Here is a 26,950-nt window from a genome sequence, read left to right on the forward strand (position 1 = left end):
TATAAAATCATCAACAAGAACTCTAACATACTGGAAATATTTTAATGAATATTTTTTTAGTAATATTAAATAATGTATAACTTATTAAACATGACGTGAATCTATTTTTTTTAATAAAAGTAATTTTTAATTTCAAAAAATTAAAAAATATATAATAATAATATATATAGACATATCATTTCAATGAAATCAATGATATGATATTTTTTAAAATCAAGTTACATAAAATATTAACATATCTCGTATGAGTAGTAGTAGTAGTAGTAGTTAAAATAATAATTATAAAAAAAAGATTTATTATTTTAATTAAAAAAATAGATAATATAATAAACACCTTTTTATTTATTTAAAAGAAAACATGTATCAACCAAACAACACCTTTAAAACAGAAGCACAAAAATATAAAACAGGCCCTTGGTGGCTAAAAAACAAGAAGTAGCTTGCAACAAAAACTCTCCCAAGACTTTCAATGCTCTCCCACGCCATATCTTGCCATGCGATGTTATGTTTTTTTCCGAGGCAGGTTAAGATTTTTAGATACCCTCGTTTCATAGGAGACACCATTATTGCTTCATTATTTTGCCTTGTAAGATTTTGTCTCGTTGTAAATATATTTGTTTCCCCCTTCAAACTCTAGATCGATCAATTGGAATAGATTTCTTTCATCCTACAATTAACTAAAATCCCTTCTCCTTTCAAAATAGTATTGGTTTTTGATTTTATGAATTACCCAGCTGTTTATATTTCCAACAATTATACTGATATATGTTGGGAATTCCGACCGGTGATGTACTGATATTTGCTCATTGGAGGCTAAGCACACTGACACAATATTTAACGTGGTTCGGCAAAACCGCCTACATCCACGGGAGAGGTTCATTTTATTAGAGATAGAGAAATGATACAATAAATACATGTAGAGGAGGAGGATTACATCCACTCTACTCAACTCATCAACTCTCTTGCTGCATTTGCAGCTCCTCACTTTCTCTCTTCTTCTCTACATTTCTTACAACTCTCACAATTTTGCTCTCTAAAATCATGCCTCTTTTATAGGCATTTCATGGCAACTCCTCTTCTTCTTCAACAAAGGTGGCTGCCAACTCCTCTTCTTCTTCAACAAAGGTGGCTGCCAATAGTCAATGGTTGTTGCACATTAATGGCAACCAACCTAACAATCACCCCTTTTGCCATTCATGTGGGGCAACTGTCCTCTTGCTTCTTCAGCACAGGCTTGCATCTTGCAGCTCTTCCAAGCTTACCATTCTGAGAGCGTCTGTGGCCGAGTTTACAGGTACTCGCCAAACCTTTCAATCATCAGAGTTACCAAAGCACACCTTTTCTCACACAAAAGGATCACTACGACCAGATAGTCTCCCACATCACATCTGAAGAGTGTTAACGCTTGTCTCTGGAACACAACATTCCCCTTCGAGCGTATCAACCATGCTCGGTCCGGAATGATTCATCAAGCCTTACACCAAGGCTTACAACACCCCCTCAAACGGAAATTTATGTTTCCAAGTGCGACAGTCATTATCTGAGTATCTCAATATGATCACGAGCTCACCACTCTTCCAAGAGTCTACTCATCCAAGAGTTGCGCCTGCCCTCTGTTCCTCCCTAGGAACCACGCCTTACTTCTCCTTGAGTCTCTCGCTCTTAGCCGTAAGAGTCCAGGTAGCTTTCCACCTTTAACCATGGGGCAGCCCATTAAAGGTTGATCCGTATCTATCTTCATACTCTGAGTATTACAATGCCATTACCGAGCTCACCACCTTGACAAGAGTCAACTCGTTCTCGGAACCTGCGCATGCCCTTCTGCTTCTTCATAGCAGTCGCGTCTTAGTGCTCCACAAGTCACACACTTATTGTCCAAGGCAAATGTCTTCTAGCTCATTAGCATGGGGGCAATATCCATGAAAGTCAATCCTGCATTTGTCTCCATACTCATCATAGCCACTTCATTGGCTATACACTTGTCCACTCATATCTAGCCATCACATTGGCTCTGGGGTTGTTCTGAACTGGGCCTACATCGTGGCCCACACACCTTCTCCTTAGGTGTCTCCGCTCGTCATCATGCGGTGGTCTAAACTGGGGCTTCTATCACGGCCCTCACACACCTTCCATCTAAGGTGTCTTCACCTTTCATAGGTGGTCGCATCCTCCTTCAGCTGAGATGCTTCAAAGTGGCTCCAGAATTCTCTACCACCATGTGCACTATGGGAGAGATAGCTGCCACTAATCACATAGAAAGAGAAACTTGCGGTATACTCCTCGCAATCCTCCACCTCGATTTCTATGTTTGAAGCTTCTATGTCTTTCTGCTTGACAGCTCCACCTACACCAACTCTCTTTGGTGTCTTCGCCTTTCGTCATAGGCGGTCGCCTTTTATCACAGGCGTTTGCACCCCCTCAATTAGGTGCCTCTGCAACAGCTCTCTTTCCATCCTTGCATGCATTGGAAAGGTCTTCGCCTGTTGTCTTCATCAAGAGCATAAAAGACTTCCTATTGTACAAACGTTAACAGTCTCTGCTCTGAGCTTCATCTGGGAACACTTCTTCTCCTTGCACCTGTTGTCTCATTACACTACCTCGTTGGATCCTACGGGTACTTCTGTATAATCTCCGTGTGCCCTCGTGCAATTTATGTTCTCCAGATTTTCCCTTATTCCTTGCTTATGTTTGACAGCAGCTCATCCTGTCACAACACCTGTTCAAGTCAAAATAGGGTGTCAATCTTTATCCCCTTGCTGTATTTCTCTTTCATTATCAGGGTCTTTATCAATTCTCCCCTCGAGAAATCACAGTCACCGAATCTAACTGCTTTGGAGAAATCACCACTCTATCAGATCCTTGATCATACGGAACCCAACTGTTCCTTTGTGCCGTCATCCTGCTAGTCTTCAATCGTTTCATTACAAACTGCTATATATATGAAAATAGTACCGTATGGATAATCCTTCCACCAAGCAAGTTCCCAGGAAAGATTGGAGGGGTCACATTGGTCCCGCTTAAAACCCAATCTCCTAGACAGAACTTCTCAGGCCATATCTATCCATCGTACTGTCTTTCCGTATATACAACCATTTGCTAGCTTTGTTGCGGCTTTCCTTTACAAGTGATCTGGAATATACTGGTTTAATACATGATTTCTCAACATCTGGCGAGACTACCAGTTCTTAGATTCATTAAGATTGGTCTTCGTCAATTTTCACTCTTCACGTCAAATTGTCCACATAACCGGGTGTCCAGAGTGTCCCAAATTTGCCTTCCCTCAAGGCAGTTAAAATTCTCCCCACTTAGCAGTTTAGCACATGTAATTGGGTAAACATGTGCACCTTCTTCTTCTTCTCTTTAACGACCACCATGATGACCTTCAGATGCCTCCTGATCGGGCAATCTCTCTTTAATAATTCACCACCACCACTTTCGATCTCAAATCTCAATGATCGGACCGTACCATTGCATCCGGAACGATCAAATTAGCTGGAAACAAGTCTGAAATCGTCCAAATCGCACTTCAGACGGCTAAGATTTGATCAAAACAATTCTGGCCTGATCAACGGCTCAGATTCAATCTCAGATCCGGTTGCACATAGGATCAGCTACACTGAATCCTGTCCCTCGGCTCGCGGCTCGGCTCGGCTCGGCTCCAATTCGGCTCGGCTCGCGACTGATGATGTGGCAGGTGGGTCCCACTTTGCTGACGTGTCTGCTGACTGGTCGATGATGTGTCTGTTGACCGTCGCTGAAGTGTCTGCTGACTTTCGCTGACGTGTCTGTTGACTGGCGCTGACGTGGCACGCTGACTGGGCAGTCTCTTCGTCGGCCCGTGCGACCGTTTTTCGACGTTCGATTTTGATGTTGTTTTCACCAGTGGCTTCGTCTCGGCCTCCTCTACACAGTGGTATGGTCAAAACATAATTTTGACAACTTTCATTTTTGAGCAAAAATCAAACACCACTTTAAACCATGTGCTCTGATACCAATTGTTGGGGATTCCGACTGGTGATGTACTGATATTTGCCCATTGGAGGCTAAGCACACTGACACAATATTTAACGTGGTTCGGCAAAACCGCCTACATCCACGGGAGAGGTTCATTATATTAGAGATAGAGAAATGATACAATAAATACATGTAGAGGAGAAGGATTACATCCATTCTACTCAACTCATCAACTCTCTTGCTGTATTTGCAGCTGCTGCAATGACAGCAAGGTTGCTGCCATTGCAGCTCCTCACTTTCTCTCTTCTTCTCTACATTTCTTACAACTCTCATATATATATATATATATATATATATATATATATATATATATATATTTCTTTCTATAAATAAAATCGCAGCTACAAATCTCAAAGAGTTATTCATAATGAATGGAAATAGATTAAACACAGTTTTTTTCAGCACTTAATAAACACAAAGATTAAAATCACGTTTAAAATGAAACAAATATTTGAAAAAGTAAAGAGAATTAAGTAATGAAAACAAAGGCAATCTAAAAACTCTGTCTGACGTGAAAAAACATCTCACCCATGCCAAGTTTTGGTGATTCTTCAGTACTGCATCATACGTGTGGGGTTTTTGTTTTTTTTCAGGTAAAATTTTTGCCCTCGTTTTTATGGTATGTACCATTATTAATTAATTATCTTTATTTTTTCTAAGTGCTGTGTTTTCGTGTACCATTCTCCTCACTGGTATTTTTTCTGTCTGCTTTTTCAACCTTGCACCAGACATTCAGTGACAGAAACCCTGCAAAATTTTCAGCAACAACTTGTGGGCACCCCACCTCCCTCTCAGCAAATGATCAATGGGGTCTTCGGGTGCATGAGTTTCATGGACTGTTGTTAGTTGAAGCTGTAAATTATAAAAAGACAGCGTGGCTTTTTTAAGAACAGGAGGACAAGTATTAACCAGTTTGACCAACCTGAAAATTTCCCTGTTGCTAGTGTGATTTGCAGAAAAATGAATGCAAGATTCAGTTTGGAAGTTTGGGTTAAGTCACGAAGTCCATGTCAACCTAATGTCAAACTCATGTACTCTCATCTCAATGAAAAATATATTATTTTAAAAAAAATTAAATTATATTTTTTATCAAACATTTAAGTTATTTTTACATTCGTTAAGTCAATTATATTATATTAAAATAATTTTTATATAATTTAATTTAAAATTAAAAATAATTAAAAATAAAATTGAGAGTTTTTGGAGTTAATATATTGAATCGAGTTCAGCAAAAATATATATAAAAAAAAAAAGTGCCGTCGGTTTTAATTCATTTATAGTATAAGAAAAGCATTGTATCTATCCCCTCGATAGGAATAAAATATTCTACTTTATTCTACTATAAATCCTATGAACCAACATGCATACGTAGCTCAATTGACAGTAGATTTCTTTTTTCCTTAAGAAATTTTGTGTTCAAACTACCTCTCCTTTGTAATTAAAGAGAAAAAAAATGCATACATCTACAGCGAGTCTAGATTCAAGTTTCAATTCAACGACAAACTCATTCACATCCATCTACTACAATGTCTGCATAATAGAAATCTTGTCAGGAAAACGCCTCTGTAGGAAAGAGTGGAGGTCTACCTTGGCTAACCAACAAGGTCCAAATGCATAAGGCAACATCTCAAACAATACTAAGAGATGTCCTTATCCTACAGTTGCTCTGAGCATGATGTGAACAGAAAGAACAGCACCCAATCTCCTACTAGAAAACAAACGTGAACATATCAACCACATTGCATATACAGCAAAGCAATTAAGAGCTGCATTATAGTCACATGGGTTAGCTGCTGTTTCCTTTCAGTTCTTCAGAGGAAGAAACTCAAAAAACTGGCTTGGGGTGAAGGTCGTATTTATGGTCTTGATGGGTACATTTCTGTCATTATTGGTACCATTAGCACCATTACCATCATCACTACAAAGTGGAAACAGCTGAAGAGTTTGAACTTCCCTAATTTCACCATCATGATTTGCATGAGTTGCTGTCTTGGTGGGTCTCAACAGCGAACTGTGCTCTTCAAGGCTTGAGCATTTTGACGCTATTGTGGTCATGGTGCTAGTCAAGCGGTGGACGGGAGTAGAGGAAGACAAGTCCATAGTTTGCCACATGGCATGCATATCAAGACTGATACTTTTCATCTGTTGTAATTCCCTCTCCTCAAATTCTGACCACCCATGTGTTCCACTTTCTGCTATTGCTGCTCCATTCACTGAAACAGGTCCCTTAAAAAAAAATACAAAAGTAATAAATAAGAATCCAAGTGCACTCTTATAATGTAGTCCAAGAATTTCTGAGTTCTTGCATGATAACGAGGAATGCAGCTTTTGAGCATCTTCCGTTCAGACATGCAAAAACATTTTAATTAACTTGTCTCTGAACTCGTGATCAAATAATTGTTATTTCGCTGATCTTTGGGTGTATCTTTACTCTAACCATTGGAAACAAATGGCATATATAGGTCAAAGATGATGTACAAACCTCTACATGATCAGTACTGCATTTTGAATGAGGTGCCAAGTTGTTTGTTTGATCAACTCCAAGAACTGTCTTCCTCGGACCTATTAACAAGTGAAACAGAACAAAGAAAATGACATCTCAAAGAGTCAAGCAAGAGAAGAAATTGAATCACTGCAAAACCAATAAAGGCAGCAATCAGTCAACCAAGAGAAGAATGGGCAAAAAAACCTGTTCCCTCTATCTGTGCTTGTTTTTTTTTTTTTATGAGAAGACCAACAAGATTACAAGAATGTTAGACATTTCTGGTAGTTACACACAACCATATATATAGTATGTGTACCCTAACTAGCCAGGAAAAAAAAGGTAGAAATATTGTGAAAGCAAGCAAAATTAATACCTGATTCTTTCATCTTATTCGAGCTTTCATGATCAGTATTTTTGTGTTTTTGTTGTACTTGACGGTGTTTTTGTCTTTCTCTTGCCTTGTGGTTTTGAAACCAGTAAAACACATTCTTCCCTTCAATCTTCCCAAACCTTCGAAGTTCTGAAGTTATTTGTTGGATTTGGTTAGTTGTTGGAGTTCGAACTCCGCAACTGTACTTTTCTTCTAGTGCTAGTAGCTGTTCTGCTGTTGGGTTCCATCTCGAACTTCTCGTTGCTTCTGCTTGCTCTTTGAGTTTTCTCCCCCTGCTTTGCTCACTTGTTTTGGCTGCATGCATCAATATTAATTATATATATATATACGTGTGTAAACGCACATGTATAATAAAACTAAGTTGCTGCTTAAAAAACTGTTAAGAGAGATATGTTGCAGGCATACCGAGATGATGTTTTAGTCCTACATAGGTGAGAGGAGTTGCAGTAGTATATGTGCAAAGTGTAGTAGTGTTGGGCTTTGGGTTGAAGAAATCGTTCATGCTAGGCTCATTGCTGTCACCACCATTTATCATCCACATGGTGAAGAAGCTAGCTACCCGTAATTAATTACCCTGATTCTCTCTCTCTCCGTTTGGCCTGGATGCTCTGTGTATTTTAGGAATGATCTATCTCTTCATAGACTGCACTAGCGACAGCAAATTAATGGAGATGAAGAAATGGAGAAACTTAAAATCAAGGCATTTTGGTTTACCCCCAGAGGAAAAGAGCAGTGCACTCCTTTCTTTTCTTTTCTTTTCTTCTGGGTGCAAGAGGACTGTATGTTGACCATGCCCTCACGAAAAACACACGCTGAGAGGGAGAGGACAAAACAAAGGGTTACATGAATCTGCGAGACATTGGGAGACGAGACGAGCCCAGCAAAAATATTTATCAAGTCAACATTCTTTCAGCATGGGTAATTAATGACTGTCCCATGAACAATTGAACGCTTGTTAAAAGATATTAAAAATATGTTTTTCTAAATAGTTATTAGTTTTCAGTGCTCAGTTGGAATATAGAGATAGAGATTATCCACGCCGTAATTAGGGGATTGAGTGAGGCAAATTTTACTTTTTAAAATATAATACGAAATCTAAACCTCAATGTCTAAATAGAGGAAACACGCACTTAATTATATATAAGGCTGGATTTAAGGCAAAAAAAATTCATCAAAAAAATCCTAACTTTTAGTTAAGCCCATCTTCATTTTTAACCTGTTCTTTTTTTATATTTCCTGACTTGTATTTCGCCAACTATATTACTATCAGAGTCTTGTACAAATTAAGAATCACGTGTATAGTGTCTCCTTTTTGCATTTGAATCAACCACAGTGCCTAGCTAACCTCCAAGCACCACACACTACAATCGTTATTATTACTCTACTAAAACTTCATCGTGTCTTGTGCAATCCGTTCATGATTTCAGTTCTTATCCACTCATTGCTAACTGCACAAATCTAGAATGCAGGCAACACTTATTATATACAGGGCTACTCCACACATTCTGTGTAACCTTGTGCAGCAGCAGCAGCACACTGCATGCAGCTCTCTCGTGAACCATGACAGGTCTATTTGTTGAGAAATTAAAGAAACAAACTCTTCTTTATCGAACAGAAATAGAAAAACGAAGCAGATTATGCTCTGATATATTCATGCATGTCCCCAACAGTTACTCTCTATCACTTGTTCCCAGGAAGGATCTGTTTAGCTTCAGCTGGGTCATCATAATAGACCGGACGATGCAAATTCTTTCAGGCAAATGTGTGTTTTGTCCCCCTTGGGGACATTTTTTAGAACCATAATCATATTAATCAATTGCTAGGATGTGTTGAGCATGCACGTTGACATTCATGATCAAATCAAAAGTACAGATCAAGCTAAGGTGAGATCAGGCATGCGATCAACTATTGGTCATTGTGCGATCATCTACATGCCATTCCTTGCTATTGAGTGAAAAATATAACTGATTGATAATAGCAATTGTTAGCTGGGTTCTACATTTGATCAAAAGCAGATGAAGCAATTCTCTCTTTCATACTGCTGATTGTGATATATAAACAGAAAATGAAAATGCCACACATCTCTAATTAGAGTATCAGATAAATAGCTCTTGTGCTGAATAAATACTGCAACTGCATTTCTTTTTAGATGTTGGGAATGGCTAAATGAAACTAGACCGGAAGAAATTACAAAAACCCAACAATAGTTGGACCGTTGAGCTGCAAGAATCTAACTGAAAAGAGCAAATCTATCCCTTCCTCTCCTTACCTGGTTGAAGGAAGGCATGAAATTTATACCCATCCTGGTGTTTGAGGAGAAGCTGCAGCCCAAAGGATAAATGAATCATAAGAAAGTGATCTGAGATATATACACTACTTAAGAAGCTTGTTGCAGGTGCCAACACCAATAGCTGCAGCAAGATGCCAGCCAGCATGAAGGAAAGGAGTACTGGGAAAGCAATCATCAGCAATGAAAAGAACACCCCCCAACAACGATGACATCTTATGCAAATTATGTGCCATCCTTAGATCTGGATCTTTTAATGCCCTTTTTGCAAATGCTACCTGGAAAGAATAATTCAAGGGAAATCCAATTATTAGCAACACGAATATAACCATAAAAAATTGACATACCCAATTGAGCAAATTGCCACCAATGAAGGAAATCAATATATTAATCTTGGTGAATATAGCAGTGTGAATCCACACTGGCTTTTGATTTTCAAGTTTTCATTGGTCATGTCATTGGCTTCAGCAATATAGACGTGCCCTGCACTCAGCAGGTTGCTGGAATTCAAACTACAAGATGCTGTTCAGTAATTAATAATTTCTTGAAATCGTAGTTATAACCAAGCTGACCAAGCATGAAGGAAAAATAAATGCCAGTCTAATATGTAAATACATTTTCACCAATTATTTCGGTTCCTGGATATTCAACAATGGAAACTGTCATTGGCATCATCATTTTAGTCACAAGATTCGTAGACCAAGGCAAACTGAACTCTAATCACCTTTTTAAGAGGTAAGAAATGAGGTAATTTACCTCCATCATCCCTGTATGAATAGCAGAGACCATCAGAGGCTGGATAGGCAATAATGCTGCAGATGCAGCCATCAAAAACTTTGGGTTCTCATTTCGTAGGGCCCTTGACAAACACTGCAAAAGATAATTCAGTTATCAAATTCATGCCCGTGTAGCTCAAATACTTGAAGTAAAAGTGTGAGAAGAAAGCATTACTTATTAGCAAAGGAATAACTAAACCAAACAGCAGAGCAGAGCTTCAAAAAAAGTTCTATTTGCAGTTACTTTGTCATCGTGCATTGAAAGAGATTTCCTTGCAAGTTTGCTTCAATTTTGAGGTCAGAAACTGGAGTTGAATTGTGTTGCTAGAGTAAATTTTGAGGGTCTTCTTTGTTTCCTTCTTTTTTTTGGTTAGTGGTCAATGTATCCTCAAACGAGCTTTTGTGCTTTGGGACTAAGTCTAGGGGGCACTCAACAACGCAATAGGCATGCTATCCACATCTGGTCTATTGTGTTCAAGTGAAATTACTTTTTCAAGACCTCTACTTCGTGAAACCCAAGATGGTAACAAGTGCAAGTTGTGGATTTGATCTGGACCTTTGCAAGAGGAAGAAAGTGCCAAACAAGCGACGGGGCCACCGGGAAGGAAACAAGGGAAGCAATGAACTCCCTTCCGGCTAATGAAGATGCTACTCCACCATGTCAGAGGAAATTCTATAACAGAGAAAGGAAGTATAATCTACAATCTAGGCACCCTTAAGGATGAAGAATAGAGAGAATATTTCTACGAGAATTACACCCTGATGGGTGGACAAGAGTAGTTATAAGAACGTTGCAAGATTGGCGTGCATGTGTGAAACTAAACATAACATTTTACAGGGGTGCAACATTATTTAAGAAGTCAAAAAAAGGCATGTAGAACACGTGCATCTGAAACATGGAAGACTTGAATGCTAAAAGGCAACAAAGAAAAGAATAGGATTTGAAGTGCACTCGTTCATAGGAAGATGTATACAGCTATATGAGGGAAATCTGTGGAGACGAGAGGTGCGGATGTGAGGTGAGGTGAGTGATGGCTTCCATGAAATGAAAATCGATGTTTTGTAGATTTGTAACTTGGGGTATTCAAACAGGTCATAAGACAAGTATATGACTGAATTCGGAACACAAAAAGAGGGGAAGAAAAGATAAAAAGAACACTCAATATATGAGGATGCCAGGGATTACACCACGTGGCCCAGTTGCCTAATATAGCATAAAACCGAATCAAACATAATGCAAATGAACACTTCAGCCGCTTAATCATTGTCATCGTCATTGTTGTTTTTGAATTTAACACTGAAAAAAAGGTGCTAAACCAGATACGTGAGTGTCAGAGCTGAGAAGTATCACATCTAATTCCACAAATAACATTCCAGCTCAGCATATATATTCAAATCCACGCATGCCTATAACCTTGATAGTATAGTTCTGCTAAAATGCAAGAGTTAATTTAGACAACATACTACTGTCGCTGTGGCTATCATTGTATAGTCAAACCATCTCAAATACTTCCTCAGCTTTCCTCTTGAAGAATGATACAAACTTGAGGCAACTCCAACTCCAATTAATGAGTTAGCATACAACTTAGTATTCAAGTTCTTCCTGTATATACAATAGAGAAAAGAATCAGAAAAGGATATGTTTATAAAGCATCTCCCAGAAAAATATTACTACCTTGGAGCCTGGATACCGAGAGCAATAAAAGGAAGAGAAGTAATCACATTGGCAACTGTTTCTGCAAGATGTTGATCACCTAGTGAAAGTATTATACATTAGAGCGCATATTAAATGTAATAAATGAATTACCAAGATTAAAAGGTTTGTATTTATAATTGTAATACCATGAATACAGCCCTGGATAGGCCTCAAACATCCTGGTCTTTGCTGCCATACTCTCCTGGAGAAGAAATAAAAGACAAGTTATTGTTGGCAGGATCTCACCAATTTAACAGTTTCATAACTTTGTAGACCTGAATATATCTTATGTGTGGGGATAAACAGATTTTGCATTGGTGCTACTGGTAATTTAGCAGTGAAACTTGTTTTACATTGGCTGAAAGGTTTTACACTTACTGCATCAACAGCAGCTGATTCAATCCATTGCCTGAACTTTCACAGGTTGATTGGGAGAAGTCCCCCTGTTGATTGATCTCTTTCAAAGCAAATGGAGAATGAGGGACAACATGGATGCCATGCACACCCTCTAGGGTTTTACTGGGATTGAATGTAGTCTGGTGACTCATAATGTCATAAGTATGATTACCAGCAAGATTGCTGGCATCAAAAGGAAAAGTTGAATATTCTTCTCAATTTCTGCACCAAAACAGAACATGAATTCATTAGAGAGCACACGTACTTGGGTCTATCAGAAATTAAACTACTCTTTATTTGTCTGCAAGTGTCCTTAGAAGCGGAGATATCAAGGGTGTTAAGGAAAGAGAATATTGACCTGATCATATTACCAAACAAAACAGGAAAATAAGCTCAGAACTTGTGCATTCTACATGAGCAGCTAGAACAGAGAGGGCACATCAACTAACCATTGCGCTATATGTAGTAAATAAAGAAAAAGTATTTGAATAGTGTTTGGACAACCTTCACAATTGTGACCTTGCTTCTAATAGAATCTGTAGATAGTACTAAAATCTTGGAGTCCAAGTCCCCCTTTCATCATGTTGAAGGAGTTTATCGGCTAGGAATAGTCATAACTGCCGGCCTACCATTTCGAGCAACATATTACATAACTCAAGTCTTGGAGCAAAGAAATAATCTCAAACTAAATGGGTCAATCTTATTTTTTTCAATCCTTTTGCTCCATCCAAGGCCATATTTTCCAAAAGATTCTGAGAAATTAAAACTCACTACCCTATTTAACCTAAATCATTTTTTCTAACCTAAATCATTTTTTCCCACATTACTATACCTTCCACCCTCACCACATCAATATTCTATACACATTCATTTATAGGGCCGTTGTTTTGCACGGACGTGTCATCTCAGACAATATTTTTTTCCGACCTACTATAATTAGCATAACCTCCACCTTCATAAGAATTTGATCATTTGGCTAGAAGGAGGAGGCTGCAAAACTACTCAAAAAATCTAATCAAGAAAAAACTTATCATAAACACGTGAATATAATGGGGTAAAAAGCGAGTACTCTTGGCCACAAAATCACTAAAATCAGCAAAGAAGTTTGTGGAGCCAATTAGCAAGCGTATGTGAGAAACTATATCAGAATCAAGATTGGTGTGACATTCATCTAAATGTTAATGAAATCCAAACTTATCAATGCTATTCCTATTGGAATGGATCGAGTCCAAACTCATGATGTCTTGTTCAATCGCAAGAATTCCAAAATTTTACTCAAGAAAACTCTAAAGCTGCTTCTAGCAAAACCCCTCTAGTGTGTCATCGGTTCCTTAATCAAGAAGTGTTAAACGCAGGACTTAATTAACAAACCTTATTTTTCCTGAAGGAATAAAAAAGAGAGAGAAGAGAAGAGTAAAGCAAAGCCGTTTCTTAACTAGTTCCATAAAAGAAAGAAAAACCCAACGTTGTAAAGTGACAATGGGTCCTGAGAATATCACACTAAGCATAGCAGACACAAACAAGCACGACCATTTTAGAGTTTCGATTAATTAGAACATAAACATAAACACATGCAGAAACAAAAGGACATAAATAAACAGATATATAATTGTGGTATGGAGAGACAAAATACCCCAGAAGATGTGCGTGCTGAGTTAAGGAGGGAGGCGGGAGGGGTTGAGTGTTTATGAGGAGGAGGAGGAGGAGGAGAGGACAGCAGGAAGGAGGAGTTGAATTGGGAAGGTGAGTGGGAAAGTGGGCACTTGGACAAGAAAAAAGGAAGGAGAAGAGAATATGAGAGGGAGAGATGCGCATGAATCCCACGAATCTTCTTCCTCTTTTGTATTTCTACTTTCCGCATATTCCACCTCGCCAATAAATGTGCCATATTGGTTTTACTTTTCCCTGCCATTGCCACCATCGTTGCCTCGTCCTTCTTTTCTCTTCTTTCCTTTTTCTTATTGAAAAAAAGTTACCCTTAATTTCGTTCTTGACAACCGATTATAATTTGTAACGAGATGACATGCCCGTGTGCTGCCGCGGGTTTATAAAATAAATATATTTAATAGTGTTATAATTATAAACTAGCACTAGATAAGTAATAGAAATTAAAGGCATGATGGAGCAAATATTTCATGACGAAAAAAAAATGTGTTGGTTAGAGATCGAACAAAATGATTTGTAGTAATTTACAGTGTTTTGTGAGGAAAGATATCGTGCTTTCGTTACATGATTTAGCTTTTCAGTTAATAAAAAGAAAAAAAATTACAAAGTTAAATTCTCTACCAACTTAATATTAAAAAAAAACCAACAAAGATAATTTTGGAAGGAAAAAAACCCATGAGAAAAAACATTGTAGCAATTGACAATGTTTTGTGAGGAAAACTATAACGCTTTTCCCAATAAAATAAAAGAAAAAAATATTTAGAGAAATATTGTAGCAATCCACCGTGTTTTATGAGAAAAACTACAACTCTTTCCTCATATGATTTAGTTTTCTTGTAATTATAATTCTTAACCAACTCAATATTAAAAAAAAAATCGACAAAGATAGTTTTGAAAAAAATCATAAAAAAATCACATGGAAAAACACTGCAAAAATTCACAGTGTTTTAAAAAAAATTATAAAGCTAAATTCTTAATCAGCTCAATATTAAAAAAAAAATTGACAGAGACAATTTAAGAAAAAAAAAATAACAAAACAAACACCAAAAAAGGAAAAAAAAATCATGTTGGAAACACTTTAGCAATTCACAGTGTTTTGTGATGAAAGCTACAGTGCTTCCCCACATGATTTAGCCTTATTTGTAGTTACTTATAATTGTAATTCACAAACAATTTAATATTAAAAAAATAAAATTGAAAAGGATAATTTGAAAAAAATTATATAAAAAAAACCATGTGAGAAAAAACACTGTGCTTTCCTCATATATTGTAATTGTAATTTTTAACCAGCTCAATATTAAAAAATAAAATAAAATAAAAGATAATTTTGGAGAAAAAAATCACGCGGAGAAACAATGTAGCAATCAACAATGTTTTAAAGAAAAAAATTACAAAACCAAATTCTCGATCAGCTCAATATTAAAAAAAATCGACAAATATAATTTTAAAAAATAAAGAAATATAATAGAAAAACTGAGTGGAAAAACATCACAGCAATCCACAGTATTTTAAAGAAAAAAATTACAAAGCAAAAATTTTAACCAGGTCAATATTTAAAAGGTAAAATCAACAAAAATAATTTTGAAAAAAGAAAGTTGAACAAAAAAAAGAAAGTTGAACAAAAAAAATTGAAAAAAAAATGAAAAAAAATGAAAAAAAAGAAAGGGAAAAGTAAAAAAAAAAAAAGGGAGAAGAATCACTGTGGATTACTGTTGTAATTCACAGTGTTTTGTGTGTGGGGGAACAGTAAATCCCCCACACGGTTTAGTTATAAATAAAGAAATAAAATAGAAAAACTAAGTGAAAAAACATCACAACAATCCACAGTATTTTAAAGAAAAAAATTACAAAGCAAAAATTTTAACCAGGTTAATATTTAAAAGGTAAAATCAACAAAAATAATTTTGAAAAAAAAATAAATGAAAAAAATAAGAAAGTTGAACAAAAAAATTTGAAAAAAAAAACAAAAAAGAGAAAGAAAGGGAAATGTATATAAAAAAAAAGGGAGAAGAATCATTGTGGATTACTGTTGTAATCCACAGTGTTTTGTGTGTTGGGGAACAATAAATCCCTCACACGGTTTAGTTATATGTACGAGTAAAAAAAGCAAAAAGGGACCCGCAACGTAAAATCAAAATGACGAGATGACATGCCCGCACACTGCCGCGGGCTTATAAAACAGATGCATTTGATAGTGTTATAATTGTGAATCAGCGCTAAATAAGTAATGCAAATTAAAGGTATGATGGAGCAAATATTTCATGACGAAAAAAAATTGTGTTGGTGATCAAAAACTTAGAGACTGAACAAAATAATTTGTAGCAATCTACAGTGTTCTGTGATAAAAGATACAATGCTTTCGCCACATGATTTAGCTTTTCAGTTAATAAAGAGAAAAAAAATTACAAAGCTAAATTCTCTACCAACTTAATATTAAAAAAAAACAACAAAAATAATTTTGGAAGGAAAAAAACTCATGAGAAAAAACGTTGTAGCAATTGACAATGTTTTGTGAGGAAAACTATAGCGTTTTTCCCAATAAAATAAAATAAAAAACCATTTAGAGAAATATTGTAGCAATCCATAGTGTTTTGTGAGAAAAACTACAACGCCTCATATGATTTAGCTTTTTTGTAATTATAATTATTAACTAACTCAATATTCAAAAAAAATCGACAAAGATAATTTTGAAAAAAATCATAAAAAAATCACATGGGAAAACACTGCAACAATTCACAGTGTTTTAAAGGAAAAAAATTACAAAGCTAAATTCTTAATCAACTCAATATTAAAAAAAATCGATAGAGATAATTTAAAAAAAATAACAAAACAAACACCAAAAAAAGGAAAAAAAATCATGTTGGAAACACTATAGCAATTTACAGTGTTTTGTGATGAAAGCTACAGTGCTTCCCTAAATGATTTGATTTTATTTGTAATGACTTGTAATTGTAATTCACAAACAACTCAATATTAAAAAAATAAAATTGAAAAAGATAATTTAAAAAATTTATAACAAAAAAAAATCATACGAAGAGACACTGTAGCAATCCACAATGTTTTATAAGCAAAGTTACAATGTTTTCCCCACATGATTAAGATTTATTACAAAGTGAAATTCTAACCAACTCAATATTAAAAAAAAATCGACGAAGATAGTTTTGAAAAAAAATATCACAAAAAAAGAAAACACAAAAGAAACTGGAAAAAAACCATGTGAGGAAAAACTGTATCAATCCATAGTGTTTTGTGAGGAAAAACTTGTATTTACTTGTAATTGCAATTCTTAACCAGCTTAATATTTAAAAAATAAAATTGACAAAGATAATTTTAGGAAAAAACATAACAAAAACAGGAAAAAAACCATGTGGGAAAAAACACTGTAGCAATCAACAATAATTTTCGAGGAAAGTTACAGTGCTTTCCTCACATATTGTAACTGTAATTTTTAATCAGCCAAATATTAAAAAATAAAATAAAAAAAAATAATTTCAGAGAAAATCATTAAAAAAACCATGCGGAGAAACACTGTAGCAATCAATAATGTTTTAAAGAAAAAAATTACAAAACTAAATTCTCAATCAGCTCAATATTAAAAAAAAATTGACAAATATAATTTTGAAAAATAAAAAAATAAAATAGAAAAACTATGTGGAAAAACATCACAACAATCCACATTATTTTAAGAAAAAAAATTACAAAGTAAAAATTTTAACCAGGTTAATATTTAAAAAGTAAAATAAAATAAATAATTTTGAAAATAAAATAAATGAAAAAAAACAAAAAAAAGAAAGAGTTAGAAAAAAAATAATAAAGCACTATAGATTACTGTTGTAATCCATAATAGTTTTGGGCGTGGAGGAACAATGATTCCCCCACATCATTTAGATATTAGTTAATGGCCTAAATCTTCTCTGTCTTGCACACTCCCAATTATTAGCTAATGGTTTCATTCAATACCATTGATTAAAATTGGATTGAGTCTACGATGGTTAATGTGTTACTTATTATTTTATAAAGTATTTTTTTGTTTGAAAAATATTTTAAAATAATACTTTTATTTTTTTTTCAAAATGATTTAAAAATAAATAATAAATAAATAAAAATTTTCAAAACCACTTTTTTACCCGAAAATAAACACAATCTAAAATAAATTCTAATATGGATGAAATATGTATTATTTATTAAAGTCAAATCCAATCTAAAGCTCAAACCAAATTAGTTTCCAGCATTTAATTGCAACTACTGATAGGGTAGTTTTTTTTTCTTTTGCAAGGAAACCGGATTAAATATTTTTTTTTTAATTTAACTTGATATCCAGATCAACATTGCTTTTACAGCACGCAACAACTCATTTATCATGTAACAATAAAATTACTATCACTGAAATTTAGAGATGATTATTTTCAATTTAATTCAGTTTTTATTAAAAAAAACAGTAATTAAACTTAAATTATTTTTAAAAAAAATTAAAATCGGTTCAAACCGGCTAGTTTCAGTTTGGTTCAGTTTTTTAGAACAAAAACCAGTTCAAGCCGGTTTGGGTTCGGTTTTAGATTTATAAAACCGAACCAGTCGGTTTTTTAAAAATTTTAATCAGTTTTTTTTCACAATTATTTTTTTTTATTTTCTCAGTTTTCTCAGTTTTTTAATTTTTTTTCTGTCACCCCTACTAAAACTTGAACCTATTTTACCAAACAAAATCACTTAATTCATAACTATTAAGAAAAGCCTGCATTACGCAAATTATTATTATAATTAGTGATTAATATTATGCTAAGTAGAATTTTTAGTCTTTATCTAAAACTGATTTTTATATATTAGAAAGTTTACTTTATTGAGTCTTTTTAAGAGTTTCTTCGGAGTCCAAATTTACAGCCATTTTCTTTTTGTTTGTTTTTAAGTAAGGTAGGTGCATTGCTCCCTTCCTTCATTAAGCCCTAAGCAATAAACAGTTAACAGAATCCAACACCAAGGCCCATCTACTTCTCACAAGGAAATCCAACATTACCAGATAAAGAAGCCCGTAAAACCACCAATCCGATTCTTACTCCTGCATTTTTCTGTTTATTAAAATAATCTAAATATATTTTTAAAAATAATTTAAAATAAAATGTTTTTGAAATGTAAGAGTAAATAAAATATTTATGTATAATTTTTTTATTTTTAAAAATCACTTTACTATTACAGTATTTTTTTAATTCCGGTCACTTTTAATGGTACACGTGGAATTTAATGAATACAAGAAATACTATTTCAGAATTTCATAAATTAGGTTATACAAAACCAAAGTTTATATTCCCACAGCTAATATGGAATTAAAGAAACAAAATGTTATTCTAACCTTTGAAAAGTCAAAGGAGTCAATAAAACTTACTCTAGTTACTGTTACTATTTCCTGTGGCTGTTTATTTACATTGCGTATGCTTTCCACGGTGGTTTATTATCCTCCCTGGAAGAGCTATCGGTTCTTTTTCATGATTACTTTAGGCAAGTTTTTTTGTATCTTGTTCCAGGCAGGGATCAGGATGAGTCTGATGTACCAAGCGAAAAAAATAACAAAAGACCTGATCGAGCTCGCCTAGGCTTAGCCCATGTGAACTGAACTGCCCCAATAACGCAGCCCAGACAGCTGGACACGACCTCGAGCGCATCCCGCTACGGGAAAACCAGACTTTTTTTGTGTATTTTTTAATTTTTATGTTTTTAGATATTTTAATATATTAATCTCAGAAATATTTTTTAAAAAATATTATTTTATTATATTTTTAAATAAAAAATAATTTAAACCATAACAGTATCATAATCTATCAAAAACCTTTTTTCATAACACCTGCATCTTCGTGACCCAAAACTTTTGACTGGAGGTTGTAGCCTTATACAGGTTGACGACATGCCTGGCAAGGCTCGAGATGTTTCACAACAATTTCAAATAGTTTTATTAAATAATTATTTTAATAAATGAATTTTATGGTTTATCTTCCGAGATATTGTAAACCGTTTTAGCTCAAGATTGGATTTTCTTTGTAGGTGAGTGTTTAGGAATGTGTTATCTTTTCTTTTTTAAAGTGTTTTACTTGAAAAATTGAATTTATATTTTTTTAATTATTTTAATGTATTGGTATTAAAAATAAAAAAATATATTTTAATATATTTCAAGTAAAAAAAACACTCAATACAACAATACCAAACACGCTAAATTCCCAATTCATAATCTGTCCTACAAGTGTAGAGGTACTTACTTGTACAATACTCTTGTATGCATGTGCTACTTCTGTTTATTTTTATTTTTTTAAGCATGCGGAATATTATAAATAAATATATATTTGCCTTTAGGACCACAAACTGTCAGCTCTTTTATTTCCGAGTACCGTCTGTCTATTAATTCGACCTTGATTCAATAATTGTTTGCTGGCAACTAAAATTGTTGGACGCTGTTGAATCCATAAACCCATACATTTTGTCGCTGTTAAAATAATGCCTATTTGCTTGCATTCACCGGCTAAAAGTTTTAATATTTAAAAATGTGACAGGTGTCATAAAACTGTGGCGAAGGTGAAAAATATATAGAAGGCATCAACGAAAACCCTACCGCTCCTCTTGTAATTTCTTATCTAATTATGCTTGATTATTTGCTTAAAAACTTTTTATGTTCTTACAAATAATACACAAAGTTTAGTTTTGTATTGACGTTATAGCAAGGAAAACAATATATATAGATTGTACTTTTAAATTTTGTTAAAAAACATTTTTGATGCACTATTAAAAATAAAAAATTTAGATGAGTTGAGTTGGTTTTTAACCATTTCAAATTTATAAACAAACTCTTAAACTCGAAGTAAATTCAACTTAATAACTCAAAACTCATAAGCTTCCTTAATTAAGAGTATGTTTTGGATTATAGTTGTGGTTGTGGTTTAAAGTGTTTTTCGTTTAAAAATACATCAAAATAATATTTTTTATTTGATTTTTAAAAATTATTTTTAAAATTAGCACATCAAAACAATTTAAAAATATAAAAACATTTATTTTTTAATAAAAAAATAATTTTTTTAAAAATACAGAATAAATCACGTTTCCAAATAATCCCTAGACAATGAATTAAACTCGGGAGCCAACTCATCTGCAAAACTTAACAAAGTTTGTGAGCTAAAGACCACAAAAAAGGTTTGCGAGACTTCGAATTAAACTGGTGAGACAACTCATCTAGGAAACCGTGCTACAAAATATGCTAGGAACTAGGAAGCATATAGGATTTAGGAGGCGGGGGAAACAAGATGAGTAGATTTTGCTTGGCTATCATAAGTGGGAGTTTGGTTTTTTCTCATGTCACAATAACTTGTCGGACACAATTATAAGACTTAAATGAATTCAGTGCATCTTGTGATATTTATCATATTTAATTTTAGACTCATCTGTATTTTTTATCAATATTGGAGTTCTTATACTAAAATTATCTGAAATTACTTTGAAAAGGCATCATTAGGGTCCAAATCGTATTTTGAAGGAACATTACCAAACAGGGCATAAATTTATTTATTTATTTATTTTGAAAAGAGGCATAAATATTTCTCAGCAGAGTTCACCCGTAGCGCTAATCAAAGGGGATATAAAATATGATGTTAATAATAAGTGCTACTTAAATGGAAATAAGAAAAGAAAATAGCTGCAAATTAAGACAGGCATCCGTCCGTCCTTGGCAATCAATCAATCAATCCACCGGTATCCTAAGAAATAAGTAGAAGTGTCATCAAGACCTGATAAGTACGTACTGTTTTAGACAGCGACGGTAAAGGTAATTTAAAGTTTTTTTGTTTAAAAATATATTTTTTATATTTTAAAAATTATTTTTAATATTAACACATTAAAATTATATAAAAAAAATTAAAATTTAAAATAACACGTTTTGGACGGACCGCGTTAAAAAAAATAAATCAAAACCATCATGAAATCAGCTAAGTATCACTGGTTGAGAAATGAGAAGCATGCGGTCCCATACACAGGCCATTTCTCTTGTACCTCTTGCTGCTTTAAACTAAAAGATTAGATCATGATGGTTTTAGCTGTCCTTCCCGATTTGCATTGCTGCCACAAACATCAACATCTCGCTGCTTCTCTATGTATTTTTATACAACGGGTCCGATTTGTATAGTTTATACGGTTCCCACTTTAAACTACCTTCTGTATATTGTGTGTATGTAATATGCATGCCAGTACTCCCAGGGAGAAAGAAAAAAAGAAGGAAACAATACGAAGGTGAAAAAAATTAAAAAAACCACCTTCTCTTATGTTTCTTTTGATTCCTCCTGGTGTGATGAGCATATATAGTAGGAAATATTTTATGAAAAATAATCTCTCTAAAGTTTTGTGGTTGTATATATAGAAATTAATTACGAGATAGAGATATAAATAAGATCCTTGAATTACCTGCCCTAATCGTGCATGCTTGGTTTAGCATCAATTACTTGACGTTGTCCAAAAGGATTGAGAGTTAAGAATTTAATGTCGTTTACACTCGTAAGGAAAGCAATCAAGGGAAAGAATCGTTTCTGCCTGAGGACAATTAACCGTATGGACACAGAAAAAGGATAACATCGGCTTAATTCTGATCAGAAAGTACGTTGTATAAAACGACTGTGCGATATACATGTACGTATGGTTGTGTTGAATGTCTTGGAATGCTGGGATTTTCAATGTATGTATTGTATGCAAGATCGATGTACGTACGTAGAAACTTATGTGGTAAAAAAAAGTAAAGGAAGGCCTCCATTGAAGCTTAATTCCTAGAAGTCAAACCCAGTTGACAAAGAGGGATTAAGGGATTTTTTTTAACGCGATGTTTAAATGTAGATAGCTATCTCAAACATTTTTCCTAATAATTTTCCGAGTTCAAATCTTGAGGTTGGTATTTTAGAAAATTTATTAAATTCTTCTTACCGCATGATCAAGTTAACATGGAAAGTATTCAACATCATAAAAAAAGACTTGATTTTAATTACTAAGTAAATTAATCTTATAAAACCTTGTCATAACAAAAAATCTCGAACAAATTTGTACTTACAATGGCGCGCGCGCACTAATTTTTAGATAATCTCGTTGCCCCGATGCATTAATTAATTTCATGGAGAACGGTATTAATTTAAAGTATCTATAAGAATACTGGAGCTGTAACATGTAAAGTTGTTATGAATTATATATATTTATGGTAGAATTTGAATCCAAACATTGAGCAAGAAGATCAAAAGTCTTTACCAAAACAAGGGCTGTGGACAAAATGGGCAATTAAGTGATTCCAAGACGTATGTGCGCTGCAGTAAGATGGGCAAAGAAAAGAGAGAAATTCCCTAAACTAGAATTAACAAAATAAAAACTATATTAAGATAAGCACAAGTTGGATATGATATGCAAAATACAGTGGAAACACAAAGTTTATTGTTTACCAATGCCTGTTTTTCTCTATAAATTCGTTGACACAAATAAATTTGAATAATACTCCGGAGACAGCGGCTATTAATACTGGACAGTCCCACAGCACTCCAAGCAACATGAGAATAAAAAAGAACTACATAAAACAGTAAAAACAAAGACAAAACAACAGATACCCAAAAGCAAAGAGAAAGCAAATCTAGTAGTATAATAGTACTAGCGTACGTGGTGTGAGACCGTGAGAGTGGAAGGTGCTAAGTCCGATTATTCACTGTGTGAAATACTTGAGAAAATATAAGAAGGTTCCAGGAATCAAGGGTCAAGATCATGTGAGTAGACCCATGAGATAAGGAGCAAACAAAGCTAAAAAGCTTATTTCTCTCCAGGCTCCAGTTATTGATCTCTTGTTTGGAAGCAACTTTCAAAATTCCATAAAAGATTTCACAGAATTATCCAAACCCCACTACTTTCTTTTACACTAACTAACATTGTGTGAATTTAGAGATCCCAGTTAGCCTTTTTTATGGTCTGCTTGAGGGTGGCGTAAGTAGTCCTTGATATTTGCTACATATATTTGGTGCAGTATGATATCTCACCATAAAGTTGGAGTAGAAGCAGCAAGAGGTAGAAGATATGCTGGGGCTGCTAGAGCTGCGATTATCTTCTTATTCTGGATTCTGTTAATTCTTGCTCAGTTAGGTGTCTTTTTAGTTGTTCATGAAGAAACTGATAAGCCGGTGAAATCCCTGCCAAGAAAAGCCAGGGTTTTTGAGACAGGGTCTCTTCATGCATCTCCAAACCAAGATCAGCCTGTGAACATTGATGGAGGAGATCCAGACGCAGTATACGAAGACGATAAAAGGATAATTCACACAGGTCCTAATCCTCTTCACAACTAGGAAGGAAGAATGGTAGGTTCTGGTACGTTTGTAAGCTACTATAAGGTTTAGTGCTAGAAGTTCATGAGTGAGATAAATGTGTAAGATGGTTTCTGCTTTCCGCTTTTTGTTCTTTACTTTTGTTTCCTTTTGAATATTAGAGTGTATGAGAGAGAAGAGAGCATTGTCTTTAGCCTTTTCAGTCATGTTTAGTAAGGTTGCGACAGTAGTGTAGTAATGGTGTGTGAGGATCGATGAGGGCAAATGAGAGGGCTAGTGCTAATGCTCTGGTTTCTTTTTCAGTGTTTTCTTCTGCTGTACCCTTCTGCTATAATTCATTGTCTTTGAATTTAATTGTAGTTACTCTTATTCATCTACTTAGCCACACATGTCCAGGTATCTCATCAACTAAATTTGAATTCTTGCTCTCCTTTTCACCATCATTCTTAATTTTTGGTTCAAAATTTCCCTACAGATTAAAACACCCAAATAATATTTGCACAAAAAAAATGGATGCATAACCTAGACTCATAGCCTTGATTCACTTAAGTTCCTGCTATAATAAAATACACAGAAGAACCTGCTAAACAGTGTCTGTGTATGCTTCATGCAGTGAAGAACATTTCTACTTTGACTCCCCCAAAAGAAAGAAATTCTACTTTAATTAAATATACTATTTCTTTCTCAGTTGAAAGGAGCTTTTCTTTTTCTAATCAAAAGTGGAGAGCAAGGTCAGATGCCTAACCCTTCTTTCCTTCTTTTATACGATCGGATGGTCAACAAAACTCATCAGTTTCAGTACCCGAAAAGGCAAAACAAAAGGTGGAAGGAGTGGGATTTGATGCATATTTTATTTGCATGGAGATTGAGAACAGAAGTGCTAGCTTGCTGCTACTCCTAGCATATGTTTTTGACAAAGCAGAATTACCGTGATGTTATGATGTTAATCATTAAAATTACCATGTACCAAATCGTCAAAAGAGAAAAAAAAAAATTCGTGTCTTCGCATAACGTTAACAACCCAGTATACATATTATCAAGAACGTTTCGATATTGGTAGGAGAATAGATGGACGGCTTGTAGATTGGAAAATAGATACCATTGGAACATTAATGTTGTTGTGGTGTATGCCAATCACGTATCTGGTTCAGAGACCGTGGCACAAACAGACCTGGCTTTGGGGCAGGGGGGAGGGGGGAGGGAGGGCTCTTTTGGTTGATTATTCCTGAAAAAACCAACCTTTTTTTCATTATTCTGGGCCAACACGCTTTCTCAAGTCTTGGGACACTGTACCGCCCATCAAATATTAATATACTAATTAATACCAGGAGGAGTCTAATCAACAGTGGTCTGTTTTCTACATATATGGTATGCCTAGAGTCAATTAAGCAGCCTCCAGTCGGGGGTCCTCGCCTTCCTCCTGTATGATGACTACAATATCCCTATACTACTCCCTTGTTGAATGTGGAGGGAAATCTCTATTCCATGCCCTTTGGGGTAGCTCCGATTATTTACTGGAAAAAAAGAAAGAAAGAAGAAGTTAAATTACTTGTGTAGGCCCCGTTCTCTCTCTGATTCCATGTTAATTTTTGGTCTTATTATGTCACCTTCGGACAAAGCAAGCTCTCAATGTGTGATCTTTTCATTGGAATCAGTTCTGTCTGGTGAACTGTGAAAATCTCCATGCAATGGCTGGAGAGAAGGGTAGATATTTTCTTCTATATTGACAAGTTCAAAAGATTCTGTGGAAGCATGAGAAGCCAAGGACTGAAGATCAATTTAATATATTTTGTGGAAAGGGAGATAGTTTTTCCCTGAGAAATGAATGTTTGCTTGAGGCCAGTATAGAGCATTTAAGTGTACGAGTTAAAGAGGGTGTGATGAGAGTGCAACTACCTCCTCCTCCTCGATCTCTCCCTCTCATCAACTTTCATAAAACTCTTTTTTATGGCGTCCACCCACCCAAGCTCCTGCTTGTTTTTAATTTGCTAGCTTGCATTTCTCATTTTGCGCTATTATTATCATTTTTATCACCATTTAAAAAAATGATGGGAGCAATAGAAGGGGCCCACAATGGTACGGTTGGTTAGAAATGCTAAATTTAATACACTGCATCAACCACCGAAGAGGTTCTATTAATGTTAATCAATGGAGGTCGCATTCTCCGCCTCGAGTATGGCAAAAACACGGTGGTTGTTTTCTAACACTACCGTTGGTTTTCAAAATCTGCCTTCGTTTTAGTCATTCCTTGGCAAATCTGTGTTTTATGAGAATGTCCTCTCATTTAACACGCAAACAATTGACCTTGATTTTTAACTAAAAAAGGAAGAATAAAAGCATTAGGAAAAAAAAATGAAAGCCGGTGTTATGAGATTGATTGAGCATTATTCCATTTTTTAACCTTTTAAAAGCAGAATGCAAAGAGTGTATTATTTTTTAAAGTAAAATCTGTTAAAATATTCATCAGAGATGATTTGATTTTTTTTATATATTTTGAAGCTTCAATGTAAAGACTGTCATGTGATATAATAGTCGGGCTTTTCTTCTTTTTTTTCTTTTTTTTTTCTTTTTTCTCTGTAAACATAAAAGTATCTTTCATTTGTTTTTTTATTAAATTTGATTTTTATTTTTTTATTGTTATTTTTTTATGTTTTATCTTTTTTATATAGCAAAATTAATTTATATTTCTTTTATTTTTTATTTTTTTATCATTTTTTTATTTTTCAATTTCATTCACCGACATTTGATTTCAAATTATTTTTTTTTATCAAATATAGTTTATATTTTTTTTATTGCTGTTTCTTTTTTTATGGGGCCTTTTTATTGTTTTTTTTTCAATTTCATCCCTTACTATTTTAAAATTTTGAAATTTTAATTCGTTATATTTTAGGTTTACTTTTTATAGAATTAGTTCCGGACTCATGACTAGAGTCACG

At 34.4% G+C, this 26,950-nt stretch overlaps 2 protein-coding genes across 3 annotated transcripts; both read right to left on the minus strand.

Annotated features, from left to right (window-relative positions):
- Nucleotides 1-5,499: 5,499 nt before the first annotated feature.
- LOC133696104 (WUSCHEL-related homeobox 6) lies at nucleotides 5,500-7,511 on the minus strand. The gene is made up of 4 exons (XM_062118148.1): nucleotides 7,296-7,511; nucleotides 6,873-7,184; nucleotides 6,497-6,576; nucleotides 5,500-6,240 (listed from the first exon to the last, which is right to left on the minus strand). The coding sequence occupies exons 1-4, from the start codon at nucleotides 7,429-7,431 to the stop codon at nucleotides 5,818-5,820; spliced, it is 951 nt and encodes a 316-aa protein (XP_061974132.1). The 5' UTR covers nucleotides 7,432-7,511; the 3' UTR covers nucleotides 5,500-5,817.
- A 1,326-nt stretch (nucleotides 7,512-8,837) lies between these two features.
- LOC133696583 (uncharacterized) lies at nucleotides 8,838-13,888 on the minus strand. Of its 2 annotated transcripts, none has more exons than XM_062118801.1 (7): nucleotides 13,679-13,888; nucleotides 12,028-12,267; nucleotides 11,796-11,851; nucleotides 11,629-11,707; nucleotides 11,418-11,556; nucleotides 9,934-10,047; nucleotides 8,838-9,455 (listed from the first exon to the last, which is right to left on the minus strand). In XM_062118801.1, exons 2-7 carry the CDS (start codon nucleotides 12,195-12,197, stop codon nucleotides 9,264-9,266), a joined length of 750 nt encoding a protein of 249 aa, XP_061974785.1. In that variant the 5' UTR covers nucleotides 12,198-12,267; nucleotides 13,679-13,888; the 3' UTR covers nucleotides 8,838-9,263. The 2 variants fall into 2 exon arrangements, with proteins under 2 accessions (XP_061974785.1, XP_061974786.1); XM_062118802.1 differs by lacking the exon at nucleotides 13,679-13,888 and adding an exon at nucleotides 12,550-13,596.
- Between the last annotated feature and the right edge of the window lie 13,062 nt (nucleotides 13,889-26,950).

Source organism: Populus nigra, chromosome 6 (assembly GCF_951802175.1).
Source record: "Populus nigra chromosome 6, ddPopNigr1.1, whole genome shotgun sequence".
NCBI lineage: Eukaryota > Viridiplantae > Streptophyta > Magnoliopsida > Malpighiales > Salicaceae > Populus > Populus nigra.